Source organism: Cyprinus carpio, chromosome A12 (assembly GCF_018340385.1).
Source record: "Cyprinus carpio isolate SPL01 chromosome A12, ASM1834038v1, whole genome shotgun sequence".
Lineage (NCBI taxonomy): Eukaryota > Metazoa > Chordata > Actinopteri > Cypriniformes > Cyprinidae > Cyprinus > Cyprinus carpio.
The window spans coordinates 10,605,926-10,631,226 of record NC_056583.1 but is presented as its reverse complement, the minus strand read 5'-3'; the positions used below and the strand labels follow the sequence as shown (position 1 = coordinate 10,631,226).

The following is a 25,301-nucleotide window of genomic DNA, read 5'->3' as shown; positions in this document are numbered from 1 at the left end:
TAAATGCACTCTTGGTAAACATTAGAGACATCTTTAAAAACATGAAAGATATGCACTGGCCCAAAAACTGAATTGCAGTGCATATGTACATATAATGAATAAAATAATTATTTTATACTATATTAAAATGTTCATATTTTCATATGTTTAGTGTGGAAAAAGTTCATTCTGGACCCTGCTTTCTAGTCTAAAACCAAACCACTGACAGGAGAATGTGTCATACCCATTCCCAGGTGAGTGCCGATAATGCAGTCGTCTGAGCTTCTCTCTCTCACAGTGTTTTTGTGAGAGGTACCTGACACTCGCATAGAGCTGCTCCGTCTGTGGGTTTCTGGACCTATCTCTGGTTCTGCAGTAATAAACATGAACTCATCAGAATCAGAATACATTCACGACAGAAAACCACTGACGTTCACACAGTAAACCCACAGCTAACCTGCACTCTTGAAGCCCAGGAAGCGGGCGATCTTGCTCTTGCAGTGTTCCTGTTCCTCGTAGGTCAGCAGCTGGTAAATGAAACTGCCAAAAGCCTGCTTGGCTGGAGTGTCCAGCACAGGAAACACATCTACAATGAGTGTGTCCACATTCCTGTTTACATGCAACAGAGGGAGCCATTTTAGAAATAATTGGGCTGCTCTCTCAACAAGCAGTCGCACCAGTGTGCATTATTTATTAAATTTGAAAGAACCCACAGAGTGTTTCTGATTATGAGTATCTATTTGTGCTTGAGGCTGAAGCTATTTTTGAATGCTTTTCACATTTGCCTTGCTGCTGGCAAGCGGCAGAAAATCCCTCACTGTGGGAACAGTATGCTATGATATTTGTAATCATATGGCAGGATGGTTACAATCTATAATTATTAAGTAGCTCTGTTGCCTATAATTGGCTAACACATTTCTAGCTTGTATGCTTTTTCATCAAACATTGCATTGGTCATTTAAGTCATGACTATAAAATACAATTATATATTTAATTAAAAGAAATGCATTTAAAAGTTTGGAATAATTACAATGTTTTGACGTTTTTAAAATAATTATCACCAAGAATACATTTTTTTGATTATAAAGACAGAAAAATAGAAATATTATGAAATACTGTTGCAATTTAAAATAACTGTTTTCTATTTGACTATATTTTCAAATGCAATTTAGTCGTTTGATGGCAAAGCTGAATTACTCCAGTCTTCAGTGTCACATGATCCTTCAGAAATTATTCTAATATACTGATTTTGGTGCTCAGTTATTATTAAAGGTAGTCAATTATCCATAATGATTAATATTATTACCAATGATAAAAACAGTTTTGCTGCTTAATTTCTTTGTGGAAATCATGATATATTTTTTTCAAGATTCTTTGATGAATAGAAAGATGAAAAGAACAGCTTTTATTTGAAGATTATAGAAATCATTTGTCACTGTATAAATGTCTTAACTGTTGCATTTGATCAATTTAATTTGTTCTTGCTGAATAAAAGTACTGCTTACTCTTTCTTTTAAATCTTACTTTCCCCGACCTTTTAAATGGTAGTGTATCATTTTTACCCAAAAATATTAAGCAGCAAAAACTATTTTCAGCATTGATAATAGTAAGAAATGTTTCTGGAGCAGCAAATCAGAATATTAGAATGATTTCTGAAGGACCATGTGACACTGAAGACTGAAGTAAAGACGGCTAAAAATCACTAATTTTACATAAAAACATTTTAAATTGTAATAATATTTCACAATATTAATGTTTTTTGGTTACATCAAATAAATGCAGTCTTAGTGAACAGAAGAGCCTTCAAAAACATTAAAAAAATCTCTATATAAATGATAAAATTCAATTATTCCAAAGCCTTTTGTTACAGTTGAGACTCAAACAACTCCAAAATGAACCACCAAATCTAATCTCTAATCACAAGCATGCTGGGATCCACACATACAACTCTTTTTTGCTTTGATAAGACAGTATTTAAACTCAGTGCTGCCTTCCTCAACTAATAAAACACAAAGTCATGTGTCTTCTCCCACTCAGCCATGATGTATTTTGACCTGACCTGTGCTGGAAGAAGGTCTCCAGAGCTTTGCAAATGGTATATCTTTCTTGCAGGGTGAGGAGGTGTTCAAGTTGCTGGCTGAAGGTACGGCCGTGCACGCGGATGCTGGGAGGCAGGATCTCAGCTACCCACTGCAGGGAGCTGAGGGCCGGGGAACGAGAGCGCTGGATGGTGGGGGTCTCCTCTGGCTCTGAATCTGAGAGCGGATAGTCTACAGGGCCCTCTTCCACCACTAGAGAGGGCATGGCACCACTGCCCTGCAGCATGGACACCACCTTCTCATGGGAGCAGTTCCTAAATGTACACAGAACAGAATTAATATGTGATCAAATTAAATAATATAATATAGGGCAAAATGGGGTGTAAATAGCATGTTCTCTTAAATAACACTTATAAATAAATGTACATTTGGTGGAAATGTTTTATTGACATAATTCTATGCTTGTCAGTAAATTAGTGTGAACTTGAGATTAACTACACAGCCAAAAAGCAGCTAAATCATGGCCACGGGAAACTGATTTACATGCAGCGTTGGGCAAGCTACTTGGAAAATGTAGTAAGCTAAGCTAACAGCTACTCTTCATTAAATAAAGCTTCACTACACTAAAGCTACAGCCCTGTGAAATGTAGCAAGCTAAGCTACAACAACACGGCAAAAGTAGTTTACTACATCTAAGCTATTTTTTAAAAAAAAAATTTATATTGAACCAACATCATACCAAGTCAATGCTCTCTCAGTGATCAATACAACTGTCAGTCAAGCAGATAGACAGGCATAATAGTTCAGTTTAGTTGTTTATTCAACAGCTGTTCCAAATCAATTTGGCAACAAAAAAACAGTCTTAACCATCTTCAAGAATCAAGAAATAAAAGACTTGCACTCTAAAAAACTATTTATTTACTAACTGCTTGTTTTCTTAAAAAAAAACAAAAAAAAACTAACACTTGCTTCTCTAATCTTTTTGTATTCTATCTTTGTTTTCTTTTTATTTATTATACAATTAACAAAAGCAAAAAAGGCCTCTAAATTAAAAAAAAAAAAAAAACCTTGCTACGTGTACTGCGTTAAGCTAACTGAGACTTTTTATAGCACTTATATATTATTGCTCTTTTGTTGATTTTGATTTCTTCCATTGCGCTCATTTGTAAGTTGCTTTGGATAAAAGTGTCTGCTAAATGACTAAATGTAAATGGTAACCCTTCACAATAAGGTTCATTAGTTAACATAAGATAACTAGTGTAGGTAGCATGAACTAAGAATGAACAATACTTTCAACATTTACTAATGCATTATTAAAATCAAGCTGTGTTTGTTGTCATTAATTAATGCACTGTGAACTAACATGAACTACAAATGAACGACTGTATTTTCATTAACAAAGATGAATAAATACTGTAATAAATGTATTGTTCATTGACTGTATTTTCATTAACAAAGATGAATAAATACTGTAATAAATGTATTGTTCATTGTACGTTCATGTTAGTTACATTAGCTAACATTAATGAAATCTTACTGTACTGTATAGTGTTACCATACAGATGTATAGGCCTACAAATAACTTAGGCACGTTTATTTGCATCGTTGCATGTGTCATTCAGTATATTATTAACGTTTCACCAAAATCGTTGAATGTTTCGAATGTTTTCCCCCGTCATTAACGCCAGATTCGAAGGCAGTACGGGCATCTACGGGCATCATGAACTTGCAGGTTGTACAGTTTTCTGTCGCTATGTGGGCGCTCAGTTTTTTTCTGTTATTTGTCGTTGGTTTTGTATTTTATTATATTATTAGCTTCTCACAAGCTATCTGACTTTGACTTCACAACAAATGCTAAGACACTCTTCTCCGCTCCTCAAATACAAAAAACATTAGCCTTTATAAATATAGTGTTTCTTGAGTAAAGAGAACGCTGTACTAATTCAATCAACAGTTATTTTATTTACCTTCATACTGCGAACAATCTGATCTATATATGATTCTATATTATAGATCAGTGGGTTTGACTGACAGTTTGAGGAGCCAATGACGTTACGAGGTTTAGTGGCGGTGGCGTCACTTTTACTGGTCCAGGATCAGTGAGTGATCCTTAGCAGTTATATTTCCGATTTGAGCTTGAGTTTCAGAAATGCTTTGGATAATGTAACGTCAGCTTTTGTTGACGCTACCACGCTACTTGATCAAAAAAAGAGCTTAGCTACTGAAAAGCTATTTGATTAAGAAAGCAGCGACGCTACCACCACGCTACTAAGAAATGTAGTTAAACTACTAGTGTCACTACTTGTAGCGACGCTACTGCCCATCACTGTTTACATGTACAGGTAGGTCTAAACAAACAATCTGAGAAAGCCTGTGGTTTGTTAAGGAGCAGCAGAATAATATAAATGCATAATATGAATATTTAATAATAATAGCTTGTTTCCAATTTAACTACCAACTGTACTCATCACCAAATTGTTAACATTCGAAATAAATCATCATATAACGGTCCCATTATATACTAAAAATTCTAAAAGGTCTCTGTGTTACTTGTCTTTTGTCAGAAAGAAGTCTTTTATGCTCACCAAAGCTGCATTTATTTAATCAAAAATACAGAAAAAACTATAATATATTGAAATATTAAAATGAATTAAAAATAATACATAATATATTTTAAAACACTGAATTTTTAGTAGCCATTACTCCAGTCTTCAGTCTCAAACAAATAAACTTTCAGAAAACTTTCTAATATGATGATCTGGTGCTCAAGAAAACATTTCTTATTATTGTCAATTTTGCTGCTTAATATTTTTGAGAAAACTTTTTTTTTTTTTTTTTTAAGGATTCTTTGATGAATAGTAAGTGTCCTTACTGAATAAAAGCTGAATTAATTAAAAAAAGAATCTTATGATGCCAAGCTTTTAAATAGTAGTGCAAATAATATTAGGTTAGGTTAGGTTAAATTCCTACACATTAGGTTAACTTGATTACATGTTTCTGAAAATCACTTAATTATTAAAAAGAAAAAACATTAATTTTGTATTAGATAGGTTTACCACAGTATCTACTTTAATATCACTTCACTGATATGCAATTTATCACAGCATAACAAAAATAAACACACCTCATGTCTAGGCCATTGATGAACAATAAGCGGTCTCCTGGTTTAAGGCCACACGCCTCGGCTGGACTGCCTGTAATGGGAAAACATGGGTTTAATACTGAGAATGAAACCTCAGACACTTCCAGTAAATAATACACTCAAACCCACAGACAATACTTCAGTGAAACTTCTTTATGTGTAATACTGCTGTCCTTTTTGTTCTTTGTGAAAACACTACAAGATACCCCGACGGAGGTCTGAAAGGGAATGTAATCAGTTTTTTTCATCACAATGCTAGACTCCTACTTGTTTTTACAAGCAGCCCCACACGGGTGGCTGAGTCAGTGTTAACTAGCTTCAGAACAGGCCTGCAGTGGGCGAATATCGTCATACAGACACTCACACACTTACCGCCCTCTGTCCACTCAGAACGTACAATCATGCAGACTTCAATACAAATGTACCCAAAGCTTGCTCATTAGTACAACAGCCCACTCCTTCCTTTTTCACAATGTACCAAAAAAAAACAAAAAAACACTCTATTCCCCTTGAAAACAAACCAATGTCACCAGCTGTGCTTTCCATGTGCCTTTTTATTACAGCCGTCTCTGTGGCCTACAGCGATTCTTAGTAACAAAACACAGTCCTGTCCTGGAAGATGGTGATTTATATAAGGAAAGCATCTTTACTAGATCAGTTGCTGTTGACAAAAATATGACAGTAAACATTTATTTATAGCTCTAGATCTGTATCGCAGGTGGCAGGATGTATAATTCTGGGTCAGATCACAAACCTTCAGAAAAAGAAAAGCCTGACTCACCTGAGAGTCAGAACTGTTTTCACTCTGATTAATAATGAAAGATTGCAAGTGCTTATGAGTCGACGTGATGATCATTCATACCCACCTGGCATTACTGAGTCGATCCACACTGGAGCATGTCCTCTCAGAGTAAACCCAAAACTCTTCTTACCCCTGTACACACGGATGGTTCTGCATAGGAAACAAGAGAAGCATTATACTAACTGTGCTGACTGAGCATAGGTATGTTAAATACTCACATAATATTCAATACTTATATTCAAAATGAGAAAATGACTTGCGCTTGTCTGCGCAAAACTTAATGCCACAGTGGTTGGCTGCAGTGTGTGGTTGCTATGCAGTTGCTAAGGTGTTCTCAGTTATTTTTTTGCATGTTGCTAAAGTGTTCTGTGTAGTTGCTTACTGCCCCGTGTCAAAATACCAGCTGCGATGGTGTTGCTTTGCAGTTGCTAAGGTGTTCTCGGTGGTTGCTAGGGTTTTGCTGGGGTGTTTTGGGTGATTAGTTATGGCCCAGGTCATAACACTCGTTATGTGTTGTTTTGGGGTTTGTAGGGTGTTCCTGGGTGGTTGCCAGGGTATTGCCGGGGTGTTCTTATGGTTGCTAGGTGGATGTTTACTGGCTCATGTCAAAAGAGCAGTTTCTAGGGTCTTGCTTTGTAGTTGCTAAGGTGTTCTAGGTGGTTGCTAGGGAATTGCTGAAATGTGCTAGTTGGTTGCTAGGTGACTGTTTTCTGGTCCAAGTCAATGGAGCAGCTGCCAACAAGCTACTTTAAGGCCCGAGCAGTGCCGTCGCAAGGGGGGTACGATTTTATCACTAAATGATGGATGTCAAAAATATAAAAATAAGGAGAAGCCTAAAACAGGCCCAAGGCCCGGCACGCATCTGAACTATGACGTAAAAATTGGCACGAGCGGGGTAAAAAAGTCGGGGTGAAATGCAGGGCTCTAGACCAGCCTAAAAGTTTAACTTTTAAAACTTTTTGTCATCCTAACAACAAACAGCTTTACTGATTCTTATGATGTCTATCAGCTATGACTATTTTAGTCTTTCAAGGGACAAAATGGGTGGAAAAACTGTAATAAACATTAGACATAAACAACATACTTCAAGTATACTTTGGCCTTTACAGATGGTTGATAGAAGGTTGCTGGGGTGTTCTATGTGGTTGTTAGGTAGTTACTAATTGGCTTAAGTCAAAAGAGCACTTGCCAAGGTTTTGTTTTGTGGTTGTAAGGTGTTCTGAGTGGTTGCTATGGCATTGCCAGGGTGTTCTGTGTTGTTGCTTAGTGGCTAAAATCAAAAGAGCAGATGCCAAGGTGTTGCTTTGCAATTATTTAGGTGTACTAGATTGTTGTTAGGGTGTTGCTAGGGTGTGCTGGTTGGTTACTACTGTCTGAGGTGTCTATGATGTTCGGGTCCTTTGGCATGGGCTAACAATTCCTTCCAATAAGGCTTTATGTGATTTTTCAAGAATTTTATGTGATTTTCCAAGAGATTTATAATGCATCAGGCAAAAAAACAAAACAAACAAAAAAAAAAGTGTAAAAATGATAGGACACGTCTCCTCAACAAGTACAATATGCAGTCTCATGGTGTTGAATGACTTACACGCCAAAACTAATGAAAACTGATCCTATATGTTTACTGACAGTATATGATGAATGCATTTCAAAGCCAAACATTCAAATACTGATTTATCCCAACTTATGATCCATCCTAAACCAAACGGACAAGTACACTGAAGCACCACTTAAAGAGCTATTTAAGGAGAAGATTTAAGATTTCCCTGCTTGTTAGAGAAAACCTATGACATATCATTAAAGCATAGCTAGCCTTAGTGGTTGCTGTGGCAACACCTCAAGGCGACACTGGAACCGCTGAGTAAACAGAGATAAGGGAAAGCAGTCGAAACATTTGCTTCTTGTCGTAGTGCCATTTTATATAAGGTGGGCTACCAGAACCAAACACTGATGGCAGATTAGAAAGGAGATGACAGATAAACAAAGACATTAAAAAAATGAGAAAACTCTGAATGGGGATTACATAAGGACTGAGACAAGGAAGCATTATTTATTGAAGAGCAGCAGCTTATCAGATGAGGAATACAGTCTACAGTGTATCAGCACTTGCTGAAGTATTTAATAACCTTAACACTCTGGGTTACATTTCCCCAGTAATATATTAGATATCACTTTCAATTTACAAATAAAGAATATTGATAAATTGTAATGACATATAAAAAAAGGAATACTGTAAATGTGAATCATAAGCAAATTTAAAACCAAACGACAAGAGGATCTGCTTCAGTTCTGGCTCAAATTCAGATAAACTGCTTCATGGCTTGAATATGACATGATGGCACTCTTCCTTTTAGGTTAAGTCACGATCTTAATGATTAAAATAGTGTGATAAGCTGATTATATATCCGGCACTCTAAAACACCCAACAAGTAAAGATCACAATATGAAAAAGTGCTTGTGATGTGGACAGTACGTGCATGTTTGTGTGTAAGGAAAGCATGAGGCACAGAAACAAACTAAACCGTGCTTCTCTCACCCACCCACACACTAATTCTCCCACATATCACACAGTGTTCTAAGCATTGGAGGCTTCCTGCAGTGTTTTGGGATCAAATTGTCCTTTCAAACCAGCATGGAATATAAAAAAAGCTCATTTTATGAAATGAAATAATAGGACACACACAAAAGGAACACATACCTCTGGTTGGCTCCAGTGACAGAGTGGCTGGGAATCTTCCTAATGCCACGCTCGGGTTGGGCCGGGTCATCCCCTGTATCTCTGGGCACAGAACTGGCCCGCTTCGAGCCTTGAGGACGCTCGTGATGGTCTTGACTTCGGCTTCGGCGGAGCCTGTTTTGGGGCTCACCCAGGCTCTTGCTACGGCACATGCGGTTGAGGAGACTCTGAGAAACGGCCTCGTCAAAGCGCTGCCGATGCTTCTTAGGAATGAAGATCCTGGCAAACATGGTCACAGAAAGGCAACAGAGAAAAAAGGTCTGAATCAGCTACGGGGAGCCATTATCATAAAGACTTTTTAAAGGTTGCTAGTTCAGTTCAGCCAGTCAGTTTTCCCATCCAATGGTTTCAATCACGACCCAAAGTGAAGAAGCTTCAGATTCAAGTCCACCACACTGATTCAAGATCACTGTGAGACTTGTTCAAAATCCATGAAAATATTGAAATAAAGTCAAGTAATGAAGGCAATCCCGATCTTTCATGGAATCTGTGAGGAACTCCAACATGTAGCAGCCTCTCTGAGTGCTGTCTTCATCTGAAACTCCCACTCCAGAAGCTCTGGTACAGATACCAGAATCCAGCAATAGCAAAGGTGTGGGAGTACATCGCATTACCGGCTCTCTCTCTCTCTCTCTTTCTCTCTCTCTCTTTCCTCATTCCCTTTTTGCTGTTCTAGATGTTCCATGCTCTCTGGGTAGAGCATCAAATCTCAGATGCAACAGAGCCATGTCAAAGCTCGTAGCATGACATTCAAAATATAATTGAAAAGATTCAGCACATACTGAATTCAGTGAAAGATTTGAAGCGGGAAAAAATGGCTGACAAAAACATTTGGGGAAAAACATTCGGTAGACAGGAGACAAATACAGTTTTAGCTCTGATAGTTTCACCTTTATAAGATTCTGAATAAAAATAAGGCCATGTTTGTCATATTTATGTAACGTTAGCGGATATGGAAAAGCCTGTAATGCCGCCCACCAAGAAAACAGAAAAAGCCCCCAAATGAAAAACCTCAGCAAATGTAACCTTAGTAACCTCGGCAAGTGTAACGTCAATGCAATTCTGTCTGCTTTGTACTCTGAAGGTGATGTACCGACATTAGCATTTAAGATAATTTTGTGTTTATCAAATAAAAAGCACATTCTGAGTCACAGCATAACTTCTCCTTATATTTGTAAGTCTGTTATTGTCACCGACTGTATTCATGTAATCAGGCTAATGGATTATGGGCACAAACTAAATGTAATTCATTTTCTTTTCCACAGATCAGGCATTATTTTAATACTAAATATATCAGAGATAGGTACAAGAAGGGCATCTATAGTGCTCCTCTGTCATCATTCACTCACAAACACAGAGATATTATTTTTTTTTAAATATCTGTGTTTGTGTACATATAGGTTTGGAATGACTGTGTAAATGAATTTTCATTTTCAGGTGAAATTTTAAGTAAAACATACACATTTGTTTTTCTTGAATTTCCTTTCTTGACATTATACTTCATAACTTTTATAAACAGTCTTTATCATTCTAAAGGACACAAACACTCTGCACACAGATACTATATAATCGTTACCTGTAAATATGATTTAAAATTATATAGATTCACAACATGTTTTTTCTCTCCCCATTGCCTGGATGATAGAATTGACAAAAACACACCATTAGACAATTGTAGAGTGCAGAGTTGCCTCAGGCTCATATTATTATGTAGGCACAGAGAAAGACAGTGACTTAATAGAGTGGCCAATGCTGCATTAATGGCTGCAGTTCCAGACAGCAGACAAGAATAAAATAAAGTATTACGCATCCTAAGAGGCAACTAGAGTACAAACCTTAGCTTACATAGAGAACTAAAGTACTACTGCAAGTTTTATAAATGACAGGATACACCACAGCACATTAACATTTATTGTGCTTTTCAGAAAATGTGGATGGAACTACCATTGCCAGACGATTTGCAATGTGAAATTCATTTGAGGAGGACAGACGGAACCATGCTTTGCCTGTTTGTTTTTGAGAGAAAAAAAAAACACTTGAATGGGAAATTTTAAATAAAGGTTAATATAAGATGCTCCGTTTTGATATTTAATTACAAACTTTGACCGCAGCATTGCAAAACACAAGTATATATATATATATATATATAAACCAGATAATTAAAATGCCATGGAAACTAACATTCAAAAGTTTTGGATCAGTAAGATTTATTATTATTATTATTATTATTATTATTATTATTATTATTATTATTATTATAATAATAATAAAATAACATAATTGTTTAATTGATCTCTGAAGGATCATGTGACAGTGAAAACTAGATTAATGACCGCTGAAATTTTTAAATAGTTATTTTAAATTCTAATAATATTTCTCAATAATATTGGTTTTACTTTATTTTTGATAAATAAATGCAGCCTTGTTGAGCATAAGTTATTAAAAAAATTATTATTATTATTATTTTTTAAATCTTACCGACCCCAGACTTTTGAACAGTTATTTATCTCTTAAATATCACTGCATAACTGACACAACATGTCTGATTTAGCAGCTATTCCAAATGAACACAACCCTTAAGTTAAAATAGATGTTAGATGTTAAAAGTCTTAGTTTTATCAAAGACAAAATGAAACAACAATTCAAATCACAATGATTTTCTTTGTAAAATACTATATTGAAGAGACATATTCCACAATGTATGGTATTAAAGTTGAATGAAAAGTACTCACCCAAAGCAACTCATCTTTTATTTTATCATGCCTCAGAACAAGATGAAAGTGAAGTGGCTACTTAAGAGATATATTCAGAACAATGAGTGTCACTTTAACCCAGAGGGGCATAATTTAACAACCTCTGAGCCATCAAGAACCATTTACTACAACTGTCTAAAGACTGCTGAATAATGAGCAGAAAATCCATGAGAATCACAAAGAGAGAGAGAGCCAGCGATTCTGTGTTAGCAGGAACTAAGACACGCCTACCTAATATTGTGAGACAAGGCTGATTAATTTATACAGTTAGAATCAAATGAGACCAGTGATATCATTTTACCAGTTTGTATTTAACTGACTAGGACAGGATAGTATAGGATAGGGTACATGCTGTATGGTAGAAATATATGTTAAATGTATGTGAAAAATGCATTAGGCTTAGGCTTAGTCAGTAATTTTTTTAAGAAATTAAAAAAGAAATACTTTTATTCAGGAAGGATGTACTAAATTGATCAAAAGTGTTAGTAAAAACATTTTAAATGTTACAAAATATTAGAGTATCTCGAATAAATGCTTTTCTTTTGAACTTTCTATTTATCAAAGAATCCTGAAAAAACGTATCTTAGATTTCACAGAAGCATTAAGCAGCAAAACTGTTCCCTTTCATAGGTCACTTCGATGCTGCGGTGACGTCACCGTATGGGAACACCTCTCGGTGTGACGAATGTCTGAAGCCCTATACCATCTCGCCAATCCTATTGGCCAAATAGCGCTTGGCACCGCCCTACGCATGCGTACGCATCGTATACCCGAATGCCGCGCGCTATTTCGCTCAGATTTCATTTCCTTCAGGAAAGAGAATCATCTGTGCCCTGGAATCATCTCGCGTTCATAGCAGTTTTATTCGAGCAGTGCTAACTCCTCTTCGCGGACGCGATGAGTTTTCGAAAGTGCAAGGAACCGTGTACCAGGTTCATCACGAAGGGAGACACTCATGAAAGGTGCATAGTGTGTTTGGGTTTACATCATGCACAGACTGCGCTTAGTGGCCTTTCTTCTTGCCCCCATTGTGATAGCCTGCGGCTTAAAGTACTGCGCTCGAGGGTAGAAGTATTTTCTAAGGTCGTTTCCGCGTCCAACCCTCGCCGTGTCGCTTCTGCGGCTGCCGAGGCACCGCACGAGGCGATGGCTTGGGGAGACATGTGCGACCTAAATTACGACGACAGCGCTGTGCTGGAGTTTTCTCCATGTCGCTCGCTCTCCCCTACCCGAGTGCAGGAAACTAGCTTCGTCGAACCCGTCGTTTTCTCGGATGAGGGTTTACAGCCCACTCCGGAGGCATACGATGCTATCTCCTTCGGTTGTGGGCAGTATGACGACGACGTCTTATCCACCGCGGCCTCGGAGTCTGAGGACTTCATGGCCGATACTGACAGCCCTCTCCCTCCTAGCGGACAGGAGAAGCGTATTTCCCCCTCCTACAGTGAGCTGTTGGATGTGGTTTCTCGCGCGGTGGGTAAGCTGGGACTGGATTGGGAGGTTGAGAAGGCCGAGGCCCAACCTTCATCGAAGCTGGACGACCGTTTCTTAACCAGTCGTACTCCTGCGTAGCCCCGTAGGCCCCTTCCTTTTTTCCCGGACCTCCACCAAGAGGTTTCGAGGTCCTGGAAACAGCCTTACTCGGCACGCATTACGAACGCTGCGGCTGCGGATTTCGCCACCATTTCCGATATGGCGAACCGTGGCTATGCAGCAATGCCTCCGGTGGAAGAGACTCTCGCCGAACATCTCGCGCCTAATTCGGCCACGGCATGGAAGTCTCACCCCCTTCTTCCTTCAAAGGCGTGTCGAGTCACGTCTAGCCTCGTCGGGAAATCCTACATGGCTGCTGGCCAGGCGGCCGCATGGCTCCACTCTATGGTGGTCCTCCAGGCCTACCAAGTGGAGCTCTTAAAGGAACTTGACGAGGGGGAGGGTATCACACCCGAGGCTGTGAAAGAGCTGCGGCGAGCAACGGATTTGGCGCTACGCGCTACCAAACATACTGCTCGGGCAGTGGGCCATTCTATGGCTGGGTTGATTACGGTTGAGCGCCACCTCTGGCTTAATCTCACCGATATCAAAGAAAAGGACAAATCCTTTCTCATGGACGCCCCTGTTTCTAAGGACGGTTTGTTTGGTGAGGTGGTCACGTCGGTGGTGGATAAATTTAGGGCAGCGAAACAGCAATCAGCCGCTTTCCGCCAGCTGATTCCACGCAGGACCAGGGAGATTGAACGGCGGCAGGCGCCCGCGCGGTCTCATTCAACCTCCTCTCACCGCCAACGGGCTACCTCACGAGAAGAGCCTTCGCCTATGGCGCCCCCTCGTAAAGACTGGGGTCCTAAGGCTTTTCCACCGGCTCGCCAGCGACAGCGGAAAAGATTGGACCTGAGCTCGATGGCTAATGCCTCTTGCCAGGGACTGTGCCCTCCACTAGAGAGCGCTGTTGGACCGTTTTTGCACATCCAACCCTCTCACTGCAGTCCCCACGCTCAAACATTGACTGTCTCGCCGCAAAAGGCGCTTCGAGCAGCATTGGATCGAGCTACCATGTCGGGCGTTCCCTCAGACACTCTGTGCAATTCAGCCTTCAGAATCCGAGGAACGATCCAAGGGTCTGGCAAAGATGGCCCGTTTATGACGGCTCACACAGCCGCCGCTTTTTCACTAGCGGCAGAGCCCGATGTTCATCTTGTTGGATTAATTCCTGCCGTGGACACGCTTCAGGATTATACACAACGAGATGCAATGAGTTTGACGCACGTGCTTCCCCGGCTTACGGACGCAGCGAGCCTTCCGTGTTCGGGCATTTTAACGCGTATGAAAACGTTGCAAAAGGCGGAAATCTTGAAACCACTGACGTTATTTCGGGCCGCGTGGGAACGCTTGCCCGGCATTTCACAATGGGTGTTACGCACGATTCGTCACGGATACACCATTGAGTTTCGAAAAGGCCCGCCTCCTTTCCGCGGAATTCTTCCCACGGTTGTGAAGCCAGAGGAAGTCGTGGTGCTGCGGCAAGAGATTACAGCTCTGCTGAGGAAAGGGGCTAGAAGAAGTACACCCCTCTCAGATGGAGTCAGGTTTTTACAGCCGCTATTTTGTTGTGCCAAAAAAAGGGGGCGGTTTGCGACCCATATTGGATCTACGCCGTTTGAATCTTGCACTCAGGACGAGCAATTTCAAGATGTTAACGGTAAAGTCCATTTTGTCTCAGATTCAACCAAACAGTTGGTTTGTCACGATCGATCTGAAGGATGCATATTTTCATATTCAGATCATCAAGAGACACAGGAAGTTCCTCAGATTCGCTTTAGAGGACAAAGCGTATCAATACCGTGTTCTTCCTTTCGGCTTAGCCCTGGCTCCCCGAACTTTTTCGAAATGCATGGACGCAGCTCTGGCCCCGTTGCGGCTCCAGGGCATTCGTGTGTTGAATTACTTAGATGATTGGCTGGTGTTAGCTCAATCGCAGACTCAAGCACTCTCTCACCGGGATCTTGTGCTGAATCATCTAAACAGCCTGGGCTTATGCACGAATTTCCAGAAGAGTGTTTTAATTCCCTCTCAACGGATAACCTTTCTGGGAATAGACTTGGACTCTCGCGCGATGACAGCAAGACTATCTCTCCCGCGCGTTCAGTCTCTCACGTCATGCGTGCGTCACTTCAAAGTAGGTCACACAGTGACGGTGAGTTTGTGCCTCAGACTTTTAGGTCTAATGGCAGCGGCATCCCCTGTAATCCATCTGGGCTTACTTCACATGCGCCCATTTCAGTGGTGGACGAAAAGTCAGAACATTTCACCCCGTTGTTTTCCGCATCGTACGATTTCGGTAACACGGAGGTGTGTTTATGTCAATAAAACAGTGGATGTCAACCGAGTTCCTTCTAGCTGGAGTTCGGCTGGGGATTTGTGCTTCCCGAGAGACTGTCATGACGGACGCGTCTTTGACCGGTTGGGGAGCTGTTTGTCAAGGGCGCCCAGCTCACGGAGTATGGACGGCGACACAACGCGGTTGGCATATAAACAGGTTGGAATTACTGGCAGTTTTTCTAGCTCTCCAGTATTTCTCAAATCTGCTGACCGGCCGTCATGTACTACTCAGGTCAGACAACATGGCGGTTGTGTCGTACCTGAATCATCAAGGAGGATTACTCTCTTGCCCCCTGTGCAGGCTGGCGAGGAATATTCTTCTTTGGTCTCAGAACAGATTTCTGTCGATCCGAGCGGTTCATGTCCCCGGACGTTTGAACTTCGGAGCGGATCTGCTATCCAGACAGACTCTGGAGCAAGGGGAATGGAGATTACACCCCCAGACGGTGAGCCTTTTATGGCAGATATTTGGAGAGGCGAGAGTGGACTTATTCGCGTCGAGCACGACTACGCATTGCCCACTGTGGTTCTCCCTATGCCCTCCATCGCCCCTAGGCTTGGATGTGTTAGCTCACGATTGGCCCAGGACCAGCTTGTATGCTTTTCCTCCAATTCGTCTAATTCCGGCGGTGTTATCCAGGATATGGCTGGACAGAGTGGAGCAGCTGCTGCTGGTGGCTCCGTGGTGGCCCACACAGCCGTGGTTTGCGGAACTGGTCAGTCTGGTAGCGGGCTCTCCATGGGAGATTCCCCTCAGACAGGACTTACTATCGCAAGCACGAGGGATGATTTGGCACCCAAGGCCAGATCTGTGGAAACTGTGGGCATGGCCTCTGAGCGGAGTGAGTTTATATGTCCCGGTCTTTCTGCTGAAACCTCCGAGACTATAATGAATTCCAGAGCAGCATCTACGAGACGCTTATATGCTTTCAAATGGAAGCTGTTTACGACCTGGTGTGGATTTCGTAATATGGATCTGGTTTACTTCCCAGTGGCTTCAGTACTGGAGTTCCTTCAAGACCGTTTCTCTGATGGAGTAACGCCAGCAACTCTGAAAGTTTACGTGGCAGCCATTTCAGCTAACCACGTATATATAGATGGTGCTTCAGTGGGCCGTCATCCGTTGGTCTCTCGCTTTTTACAGGGTGCGCGACGGCTGAGGCCTTTCCGCCCTGTGCGAGTTCCTTCATGGGATTTATCTATTGTGTTGCAAGGTCTATCAGGACATCCGTTTGAGCCCTTGGAAACTATACCGGATAAAATCCTGACCTTAAAGACAGTTCTTCTTATGGCTTTATCCTCCCTCAAGAGAGTTGGGGATTTACAGGCTCTTTCTGTTTCGCCCTCGTGCATGGACTTTGCACCGGGCTCTGTGAAGGTATTGCTGCGACCGAGGCCTAATTATGTCCCTAAGGTCGCTTCGAACCCCTTTCATTTTCAGCAAGTGGTCTTGGAGGCTTTACCCCCTGCTGAGATGGGGTCAGGAGATCTGAATCTTTGCCCTGTCAGAGCGCTCAAGACTTATGTCGATCGAACAGCCCCATGGCGTGAGTCCGACCAGCTGTTTGTCTGTTTTGGACACAAAAATAGAGGCCATGCTGTCACGAAGCAACGCATGTCCCATTGGTTGGTGGAGGCAATATCTTTAGCCTATGAGGCGCGCGGTCTCGCTTCGCCTCTAGGAGTTAGAGCTCATTCCACGAGAGCAGTTGCTTCTTCACAGGCTGTCCTCAGTGGATCTTCTATACTGATATCTGTGCTGCGGCAGGATGGTCCTCACCGAACACCTTTATCAAGTTTTACAGTCTGGATGTAAGGACGGCTCCTGGCTACCGGGTTCTCTCCGCTTGGGCAGATGCTTCCTTGGATCCCAGCTATCAGGTACGTCAGGCGTTATGGTATAGGGTTCCCATACGGTGACGTCACCGCAGCATCGAAGTGACCTATGAAAGGGAACATCTCGGTTACATATGTAACCACGGTTCCCTGAATAGGGAACGAGATGCTGCGGTCCCGGCCGTTCCATACCTGATAGCATTCTTCTTCTTCAGTTCATGAAATCTGAGCGAAATAGAGCGAGGCACTCGGGTATACAATGCGTACGCATGCGTAGGGCGGTGCCAAGCGCTATTTGGCCAATAGGATTGGCGAGATGGTATAGGGCTTCAGACATTCGTCACACCGAGAGGTGTTCCCATACGGTGACGTCACCGCAGCATCTCGTTCCCTATTCAGGGAACCGTGGTTACATACGTAACCGAGATGTTTTCAATCTTGATCATAACAAGAAATGTTATTTAGCATCAAATCAGCACATTAGAATGATCTCTTGAAGGATCGTGTGACACTGAAGACACTAATACTGACACTGAAATTTGGCTTTACCATCACAGGAATAAATTACATTTTAAAATACATTTAAAAATAAACACAGCTATTTTTAATGCATGAGACTTGTGAATGTCATTTTAAAATGTTGTCTGAAAGCATTCAGTTTATTGATGAATATCGAATAACAATTGAAGATGGCAAAACAGACAGTCACATCTAAAACTGACCAACTATAGCTTGTCATGTGGCCTAAATAAGGGATTTCAAGAAATGATGACAATTGTGCCCAGATATGTCTTTAGTGCCAACTAAAAGAGCTTATTTGAATTGAATTGGGAACTGGCTAAAGTCCCAGTAGGCCAATGCAATCTGAATCTACCCAGACAGGCTTAAAATGTGTCCTAAATAATGCTAAAATGTTCTAGATCATAAAAGATGCACTAAGTACCAATAGTTCAATACCCATGGTTCATTCCTTTTCCTACAGCATATTTAGCATTACACTGTGCATCCCAAAGAACTCAAGATCCCCAAGCTGCTGAACACATGGTGTCATCGCCGGTCACCACCCTTCACATGATATCTCTCTAAAGAGGATTATACAGTGACAAAGGTTATTAACTCATAACACCTACTGAACAGAGGGAATAGCTTGTCTCCATTTAGCAAATACAATATTGAACACTATATATAACCTTGATGTTCTTTCTCTGATAAATTGAGGAAAACCTATGTATGTAGGTGAAAATGTAGTATATTGCTCTTGCACATCAAACAACTTCACCAAACAGAATCTATTATACTAATATTTTTAATAACTGCAGTAGCATTGGTTTAAACTGTAACAATATTTCACACTATTATCGTTTTTATTTTTTTTTTATTTTTTTTACATATTTTGATCACATAAATGCAGCCTCTGTGAGCATGAGAGACTTCCGACCCTGAACCTCTGAACGGTAGTGTATATTATAATAGTCAAACTACTAATCATGTGAAAACCGCTTGTTCAAAATAAAATCGCTTGTTAGACCACGTAAACTGTCCCACTAAGCATTAGATGCCAAACAGCTTGGCAGTGCCCAAAAAGAAGCCGACAAATGGATCAACACTAGAATTCTCTGTCTAGTGCCATCTTATGTTATTGACCCAGTTGGCATTTAGGCACAGGCTGGACTGGAAAAGGAATTTCACTATTAACTATGCCAGCATACATCACAGGGATTGAAGATTATCAGTTTACATACCAGCTCCAGATGGAGACACATCTATCAGTGTCCTTATTCGGTCACACCAGTTAATACCGAAAGCCACACTGGTTAATTCTATACCAAACACAGAGAAATTAAAGCCTGTTTATGTTTACTGCAAACATTTATATCATAGTATGCTGCTCTTATATATAATAAGAACAGCAAAGAATGTACCAAAATTCTATTCACATATTTACGAAAATCTACACTGAAATGATGCCCTCTGGTGGCCTTCAAACTGTTCTGCACAGCTAAATACAGTGGCTGAAACCATCTGGGTCAGAGTGGCCCTGAGATGGAGGTTAAAAATGATGGCAGATGGGGTTGTCATGGATACCTGATGTTTGAGATGAGCTGTTGCTGCTCTTCAGTTGTCAAGATGTCAGGAAGAGCAGAAGCAAGCCAGTCCACTTTCCTCTCCGCAGCAAACTGTTTCAGTACAGCAAACAGTTTCTCTTTCACCTCTGGTTCATTCCTCAAAATCTCCTCAACCTGAAACAGCCATGATTGTGAGTTTCCACCTGTTCAGTTTTAGAAATTCATAAAAACACATTGAAAGTCTGTCAGATAAACTCACCCTCCTATTGAACTCCAGAGCTTTGATTTTGCGGTCTTGACGCATACCATCCATGTCTTTCTGAGAGATCTCTAGACTCCCGCTGCTGCGTTTCTGACGACTGCCCATGCACAGCACCCCAAGACGCAGCGTGCGGCCCTGAGAGGCTTTTATCAAAGCAGCTGCCATCTCATGGTGCTTCACTGGAATCCCATTCACCTCCATGACATAATCTCCAGCTCTGAGACCACTACGACCTGCTGGGGAGCAGGTGGAGCAATCCTCCACCAGCAGGGGGCAGTCTCCCACGATAGTGAAACCAAAGCGGCCATCGGGGCCTGGAATGATATCCACCTGCAGACAGACCATAAATACTGTTACAGACAGACTGTAAATACTGTTATATACAGAACTGAATTAATAGCTGTATATGTACTTGTATTCATGTTGGTTTCTGATGGGTTTTTAAAAACTTTTATAAATCTATTTTTATATATATATTTAAATTTTTGGTACATTTTCAGGAGATTTTTTAAAATATATTTTTTAGGGCCCCATATTTATATCTTGGATTCAAATTTTATATGCGGCCCCTAAAGCTTCTGTACGCACTAATAATGTCTTTTCAGAGTATTTCAAACTACATCGGGGCACAAGACAGGGTTGTCCCCTTTCCCCATTGTTATTTGCCATAGCTATTGAACCTCTTGCAATTGCTCTACGTTCCAGTGCACAGGTTTGTGGTATCACCCGTGCAGGTAAAGTGCATAAAGTTTCTTTATATGCAGATGACCTTCTAATTTTTCTATCTAACCCCCTTACTTCAATTCCTCAAATTCTTTCTATTTTAGATACCTTTAGTAGTTTCTCAGGATATAAACTAAATTTCTGTAAAAGCGAATTGTTTCCATTGAACTCATCCTCCCTTCAAATCTCATATTCAGACTTTCAGTTCAAGGTTGTCAGAAATCGCTTTAAGTACCTGGGGATTCAGGTGACCCGTAAATACTCTGACCTGTTCAGTGCCAATATTAGTCCTCTCCATAACCATGTCAAGTCTCTCTTCATGTCCTGGAAATGTCTCCCTTTATCTTTGATAGGAAGGGTGAATGTTATCAAAATGAATGTTCTCCCTAAATTTTTATATTTTTTTCAGTGCCTTCCTATATTTATTCCAAAATCTTTTTTTACAGTTTTGCAGCGAAATATTTCTTCTTTCATATGGAATAAGTCAAAACGGATTAATCAAGGACATCTTATGAAACCAAAGTGTTTGGGTGGTCTGGCTCTACCAAATTTTCAAGCCTATTATTGGGCAGCGAACATTAGGAACCTGTTATATTGGGTGCAGCCGGATTTACAATTAAAGAAGTCTCAGTGGGTTCTGATGGAAGCTGCCTCTTGTACTCCAGCAACTTTAACATCCCTACTAAGTGTTCCAGTTCCCTTTAAATATACTACTTTAATTAAGAAAAATCCAGTTGTTAAGCATTCATTAAGGATTTGGTCTCAATTCCGTTTAGCGTTAGACCTTAAAGATCCATGTACTATGACACCGATTTTTTTTGCAATATTTCATTTCCGCCCTCTTTGATGGATGGGGCCTTTTTAACACCTGGAGGGAACATGGCTTAGCTACAGTTAGTGAGCTATACATTGACAATACTTTTGCATCCTTTACACAACTTAGAGGAAAATTTGACCTACCCAGCTCCCATTTATTTAGATACTTTCAGATACGGAATTTCACTCGTAAGCATTTTTCTAACTTTCCCCTTTTGCCTGCTAAAAATATAGTTGACGATATATTAAGGCCTGGATACAGCTTTGAAAGGGGTTATTTCTAATATCTATACTATAATTAACACAAAACAGTCCCCCTCAATGCGTCCATTGAAGGCTCTCTGGGAGGAGGAATTGAATATGACGTTTGAGGAAAATATCTGGGATCTAATTCTTGCCCGTATACACTCATCTTCTATAAATGCTAGACACACACTCATTCAATTTAAGGTGGTGCATAGAGTCCATTGGTCTAGAACTAAACTAAACAAAATATTTCCTGATTTTGACCCAACCTGCCTTCGTTGCACAACTGAACCAGCAACGTTATTGCACTCTTTCTGGTCTTGTCCTGTCTGATTTTTGGAGGAAAGTCTTCAGGTGTTTTTCTGTTATTTTTTCTTTACCGATAGACCCCAACCCCTTAATAACAGCATTGTTTGGTATTTTGCCAGAATCTGTTCAATTAAGCATATCACAGGCTGATAGTGTAGCTTTTGCAACTCTACTGGCTAGACGTCTTATTCTTATGAATTGGAAGTCAGCAGCTCCCCCTCCTTATCGCCAATGGGTTTTTGATTTCTTACAAGCTCTCAGGATGGAAAAGATTCGGTTTGCAATAAAACAAAAGCCTAAACTTTTTTTGAGAGTCTGGAGCCCTTTTCTGAAATATTTTAAGGAGACAGCTGTATCTTAATTGTATTTTATTTGTATATTTATTTTATTCACTCATTTATTGAATATTTTTATTGCCCTTTTTTTTTTTTCTCTCTCTCTTCATTTCGTCTCTTTCTCTACTTGATTGTATAACTATGATTGCCTGTTTTCTTATTTTTTTCTTCATCTGAATTAATGTATGGTTGCATGTTCTCTGTGTAAATGTGTATATCTATTATTTATAGCATATTACTATATTTACGTTATTGTTACTTTCTGTTTGACCTAAGATGAACCAAATAAAAGCTAAAAAAAAAAATATATATATATATATATATATATTTTATCTTGAATTACTTATTCATGAATAACATTTAGATTTTTGGAGAATCACACCCCATGACATGTAAAAAAAAAAAAAAAATTATAAATAAAAATCAAATATCAAATATTTCTAAGAAGTAATTATTAAAGATGATGCCAATCTACTTAGTATTGTTTTATTTTCAAGAATTTCATTGTTTTAATGAGGCTTTTTTCTTCATTGATATAACCAACCACCATCGCCTCATGCCCTCTTTTCATAGAATATGTGAGTGTCATGTCACTGACCCACCTGCTGGATACGAGAAACTACACCAATACTGGGCGGGATGTTTCGATGTGATTGGGCAAGGGCAATGACTTCTTGAGCACTAAGACTGGAAACATTCTGCCCCTCAATCTCCAAAACCTGGTCTCCAGGTTGCAGTCCAGACAGATGAGCACTGCTTCCCTCCTCCACAGTCAGGATGTAGCTGGGCCCATTCCCCCCTATCTGAAAGCCAAACTCCTCTGGCCAGCCCTGGTTGGACGCTGGCATGGTGAGGACTGTGAGAAAGATGTCAAATAAGAGGATATGTGGTCTCTAATGGGCAGCTCCAAATGTTTGATCAGCCTGTTGTAAACAAGACCTACTTACACACAGCAAAATGACCAAGTCTCCTGAGAAAATGGAAATTTGCTGGGAATCACTGCGGACACATGCTTGAACAGACACTAAAATATGTCAAGCGCCTACAATATATACACCTAGATGCTAAAATATGTCAAGCCGTCTCAATTTCTGCCTATGCTGACAAGACAAAGCAATGCAGTCTCACATAAAGAGAGCAATATATAACCTTCACTAAATACAGAGTCTCAGCTGACACATTAGACCTCCCAGTAACATTGACCTCATTGAAAAAGGAACAGAGGCTCCCAAATCATCTCATATCAGAGTTTAGATGTGCCTGAAAACAGCATTAGCAACATGAGAGTCATATAACATATACTTACTAGTGAAACCAGAACACTAAGAGACATTTACGCATCAACATTCCCAATTAAATGACTGGTGTAATACATGCAGCCTGTAAACTGATAGAAGGTCATTCATCAAAGCCTCCTTGCACACCTAAACATCATTATCATCCTACAAACACAAAACTCTTGAACACTAAACACTTACAAATATCTTTGGGTGGATATCGAGGACCTGGCTTGTTCTGCCGTAAGGAGCATCTCGCTTTCTTATTCTGGAGGAATCTCTTCATTTTGTCGTAATTCAACAGGTATCAAAAATTCTGAGAGCAAAATGCCTGTTCCACGTTCTCCACGTTGTACGAAATCCTGTTACTGCACCGCACCACGCTTCAGGGGAAACGCCTTTCGAATGCCCCCCATCGTCGTGTGGCATGCAGAGCACTGCCACTTAAAAAAAGGGTGACACTGCATCGAGTGCCAGAGTGATGTTGTCGACAGGTTGACTCTGCATCTCTGGCAAGTCTTGCTAGTCCTGCCTGCAGAGCTCAAATCAAGAAACTGGGACACCTAGCACAGATCCTTAATGATTCTCTCTCCAAAAAGGGTAAAGTGAGGCCCCATTTCTCTATAAATACCTCCTTCCCATACTCTCTCTTCTAGCTGTCTCTCCAAGGGACAAAAAGTAGCCCAGTGTCAGCTTGGGGATCCATCAGGACGATGGTGGATAATTAGAACGTCTGAATGCACTGAAGAGCGCAGTCACACATCTTTGAACAGAAGCAGTGCTATTAAAGCTCTTGCTCTGGATTAGACAGATTAAATGCTGCATCTCGAGATCTCTCGTGCCACATGGCAGGACACATGCTGAGATGCATCCAAGGGGAATTCAGAAGGAAGGATTGATTTACCGAGTGAGCTTTTATTATCATTATTTTTTTTTATTTTTTTGAGTACTGGCCCAGGGAGATAATAAAAATGAACACACCATAGTATAAATACATGACAACTGTGTAGTGCAGTTTTTACTTTCAAGGTTACAAACTGAATGGGGAAACAGTATAACTAGCAGTAAAATGTAATAGACGTATTATGTAAAGAACTGAAGCAAAGACAAGCTATACAGGGCTAAATTAATTATTTAGTGCCAAAGCTTGTATCTCCAAACACACTGTTCCTCAATCAACCTCTCAACCTACCAATACAACTGAAAAGTGATATATGTTAAAAAATATTATTGTATATATATATATATATATATATATATATATATATATATATATATATATATATATATATATATATATATATATATAGACAGTAAGGAATCTATGCTCTCTTTATAATTTAAAATGCCGTCTTTTATATTTACAGTAGGATCCATAGACATTAAAAAAGAAATTTGATAACTGAAATTGCAACATCCAAAAATAAGAACATAATCTCCAGCTTTCTAAATTTGTGTTAGCTCCATTTATGTTAAATGATGTTGTGGTCTGACAACCAAAGGTGCAATAAAAGGCTAACTTTAAAAACACATAGAAAACTTTCTTCATATTCATAAAACTTGTTGACACATAGATTTACAAATGCATGCCTTAAAAGAGAATACCTGCTTCCTTTGCTCGGTGGAGTATTCTCGAAGGGCTTTGTTAGTATCCCTTTCCTTTGAGGCATCACCACTGTAGTGAATGTGCAGGTCTGTAACATGATAACTGTAAGAGGCAACAGTTAGAAAGCTATGGCAACCCTGAACTGAAAACAAGAGCACTTAACATTATCAACCATCTGCTTCTGAAACGAATGAGGAAAATAATAATAATAATAATAATTGAATTTTTTGATGGACAAATAAGCTTGTGGAAAAACTGATGTACAGAAGAAAATATAAAGACTGTATTGTAATCAGAAAGCATTTTAATAAACGATATTATTCAATTATTAATTATCCAAATATTACTAAAAAGAATCCCTAATTTTGAGAGAGACTATTTTCTCGTCTGCAGAATATATTGAAAAATGAACTAAACGATAACAAAATATCGAGCCAGCAAGTAAACAATTAAAAAGAAGTCTAGGACGACTTTTATTTTGACAGCATAGTTGC

At 40.0% G+C, this 25,301-nt stretch overlaps 1 protein-coding gene across 5 annotated transcripts in view; it reads right to left on the bottom strand.

The window, feature by feature from the left end:
• The window catches only part of LOC109083102 (delphilin-like), a 33,767-nt gene extending 8,826 nt beyond the window's left edge, over positions 1 to 24,941 (bottom strand). For 2 of the 5 annotated variants that reach the window (XM_042767471.1, XM_042767474.1), the window contains exons 1-10: positions 23,403 to 23,972; positions 22,527 to 22,780; positions 19,493 to 19,825; positions 19,253 to 19,407; positions 8,661 to 8,918; positions 6,027 to 6,112; positions 5,143 to 5,212; positions 2,039 to 2,332; positions 437 to 588; positions 224 to 349 (exon numbers count right to left, since the gene is read on the bottom strand). In XM_042767471.1, coding sequence (XP_042623405.1) covers positions 224 to 349; positions 437 to 588; positions 2,039 to 2,332; positions 5,143 to 5,212; positions 6,027 to 6,112; positions 8,661 to 8,918; positions 19,253 to 19,407; positions 19,493 to 19,825; positions 22,527 to 22,780; positions 23,403 to 23,487 — 1,813 coding nt within the window. In that variant the 5' untranslated portion in view covers positions 23,488 to 23,972. Of the gene's footprint in view, positions 1 to 223; positions 350 to 436; positions 589 to 2,038; positions 2,333 to 5,142; positions 5,213 to 6,026; positions 6,113 to 8,660; positions 8,919 to 19,252; positions 19,408 to 19,492; positions 19,826 to 22,526; positions 22,781 to 23,402; positions 23,974 to 24,806 lie in introns of those variants that run through there. The other 3 variants (XM_042767473.1, XM_042767472.1, XM_042767475.1) reach the window with 3 other exon arrangements.
• Between the last annotated feature and the right edge of the window lie 360 nt (positions 24,942 to 25,301).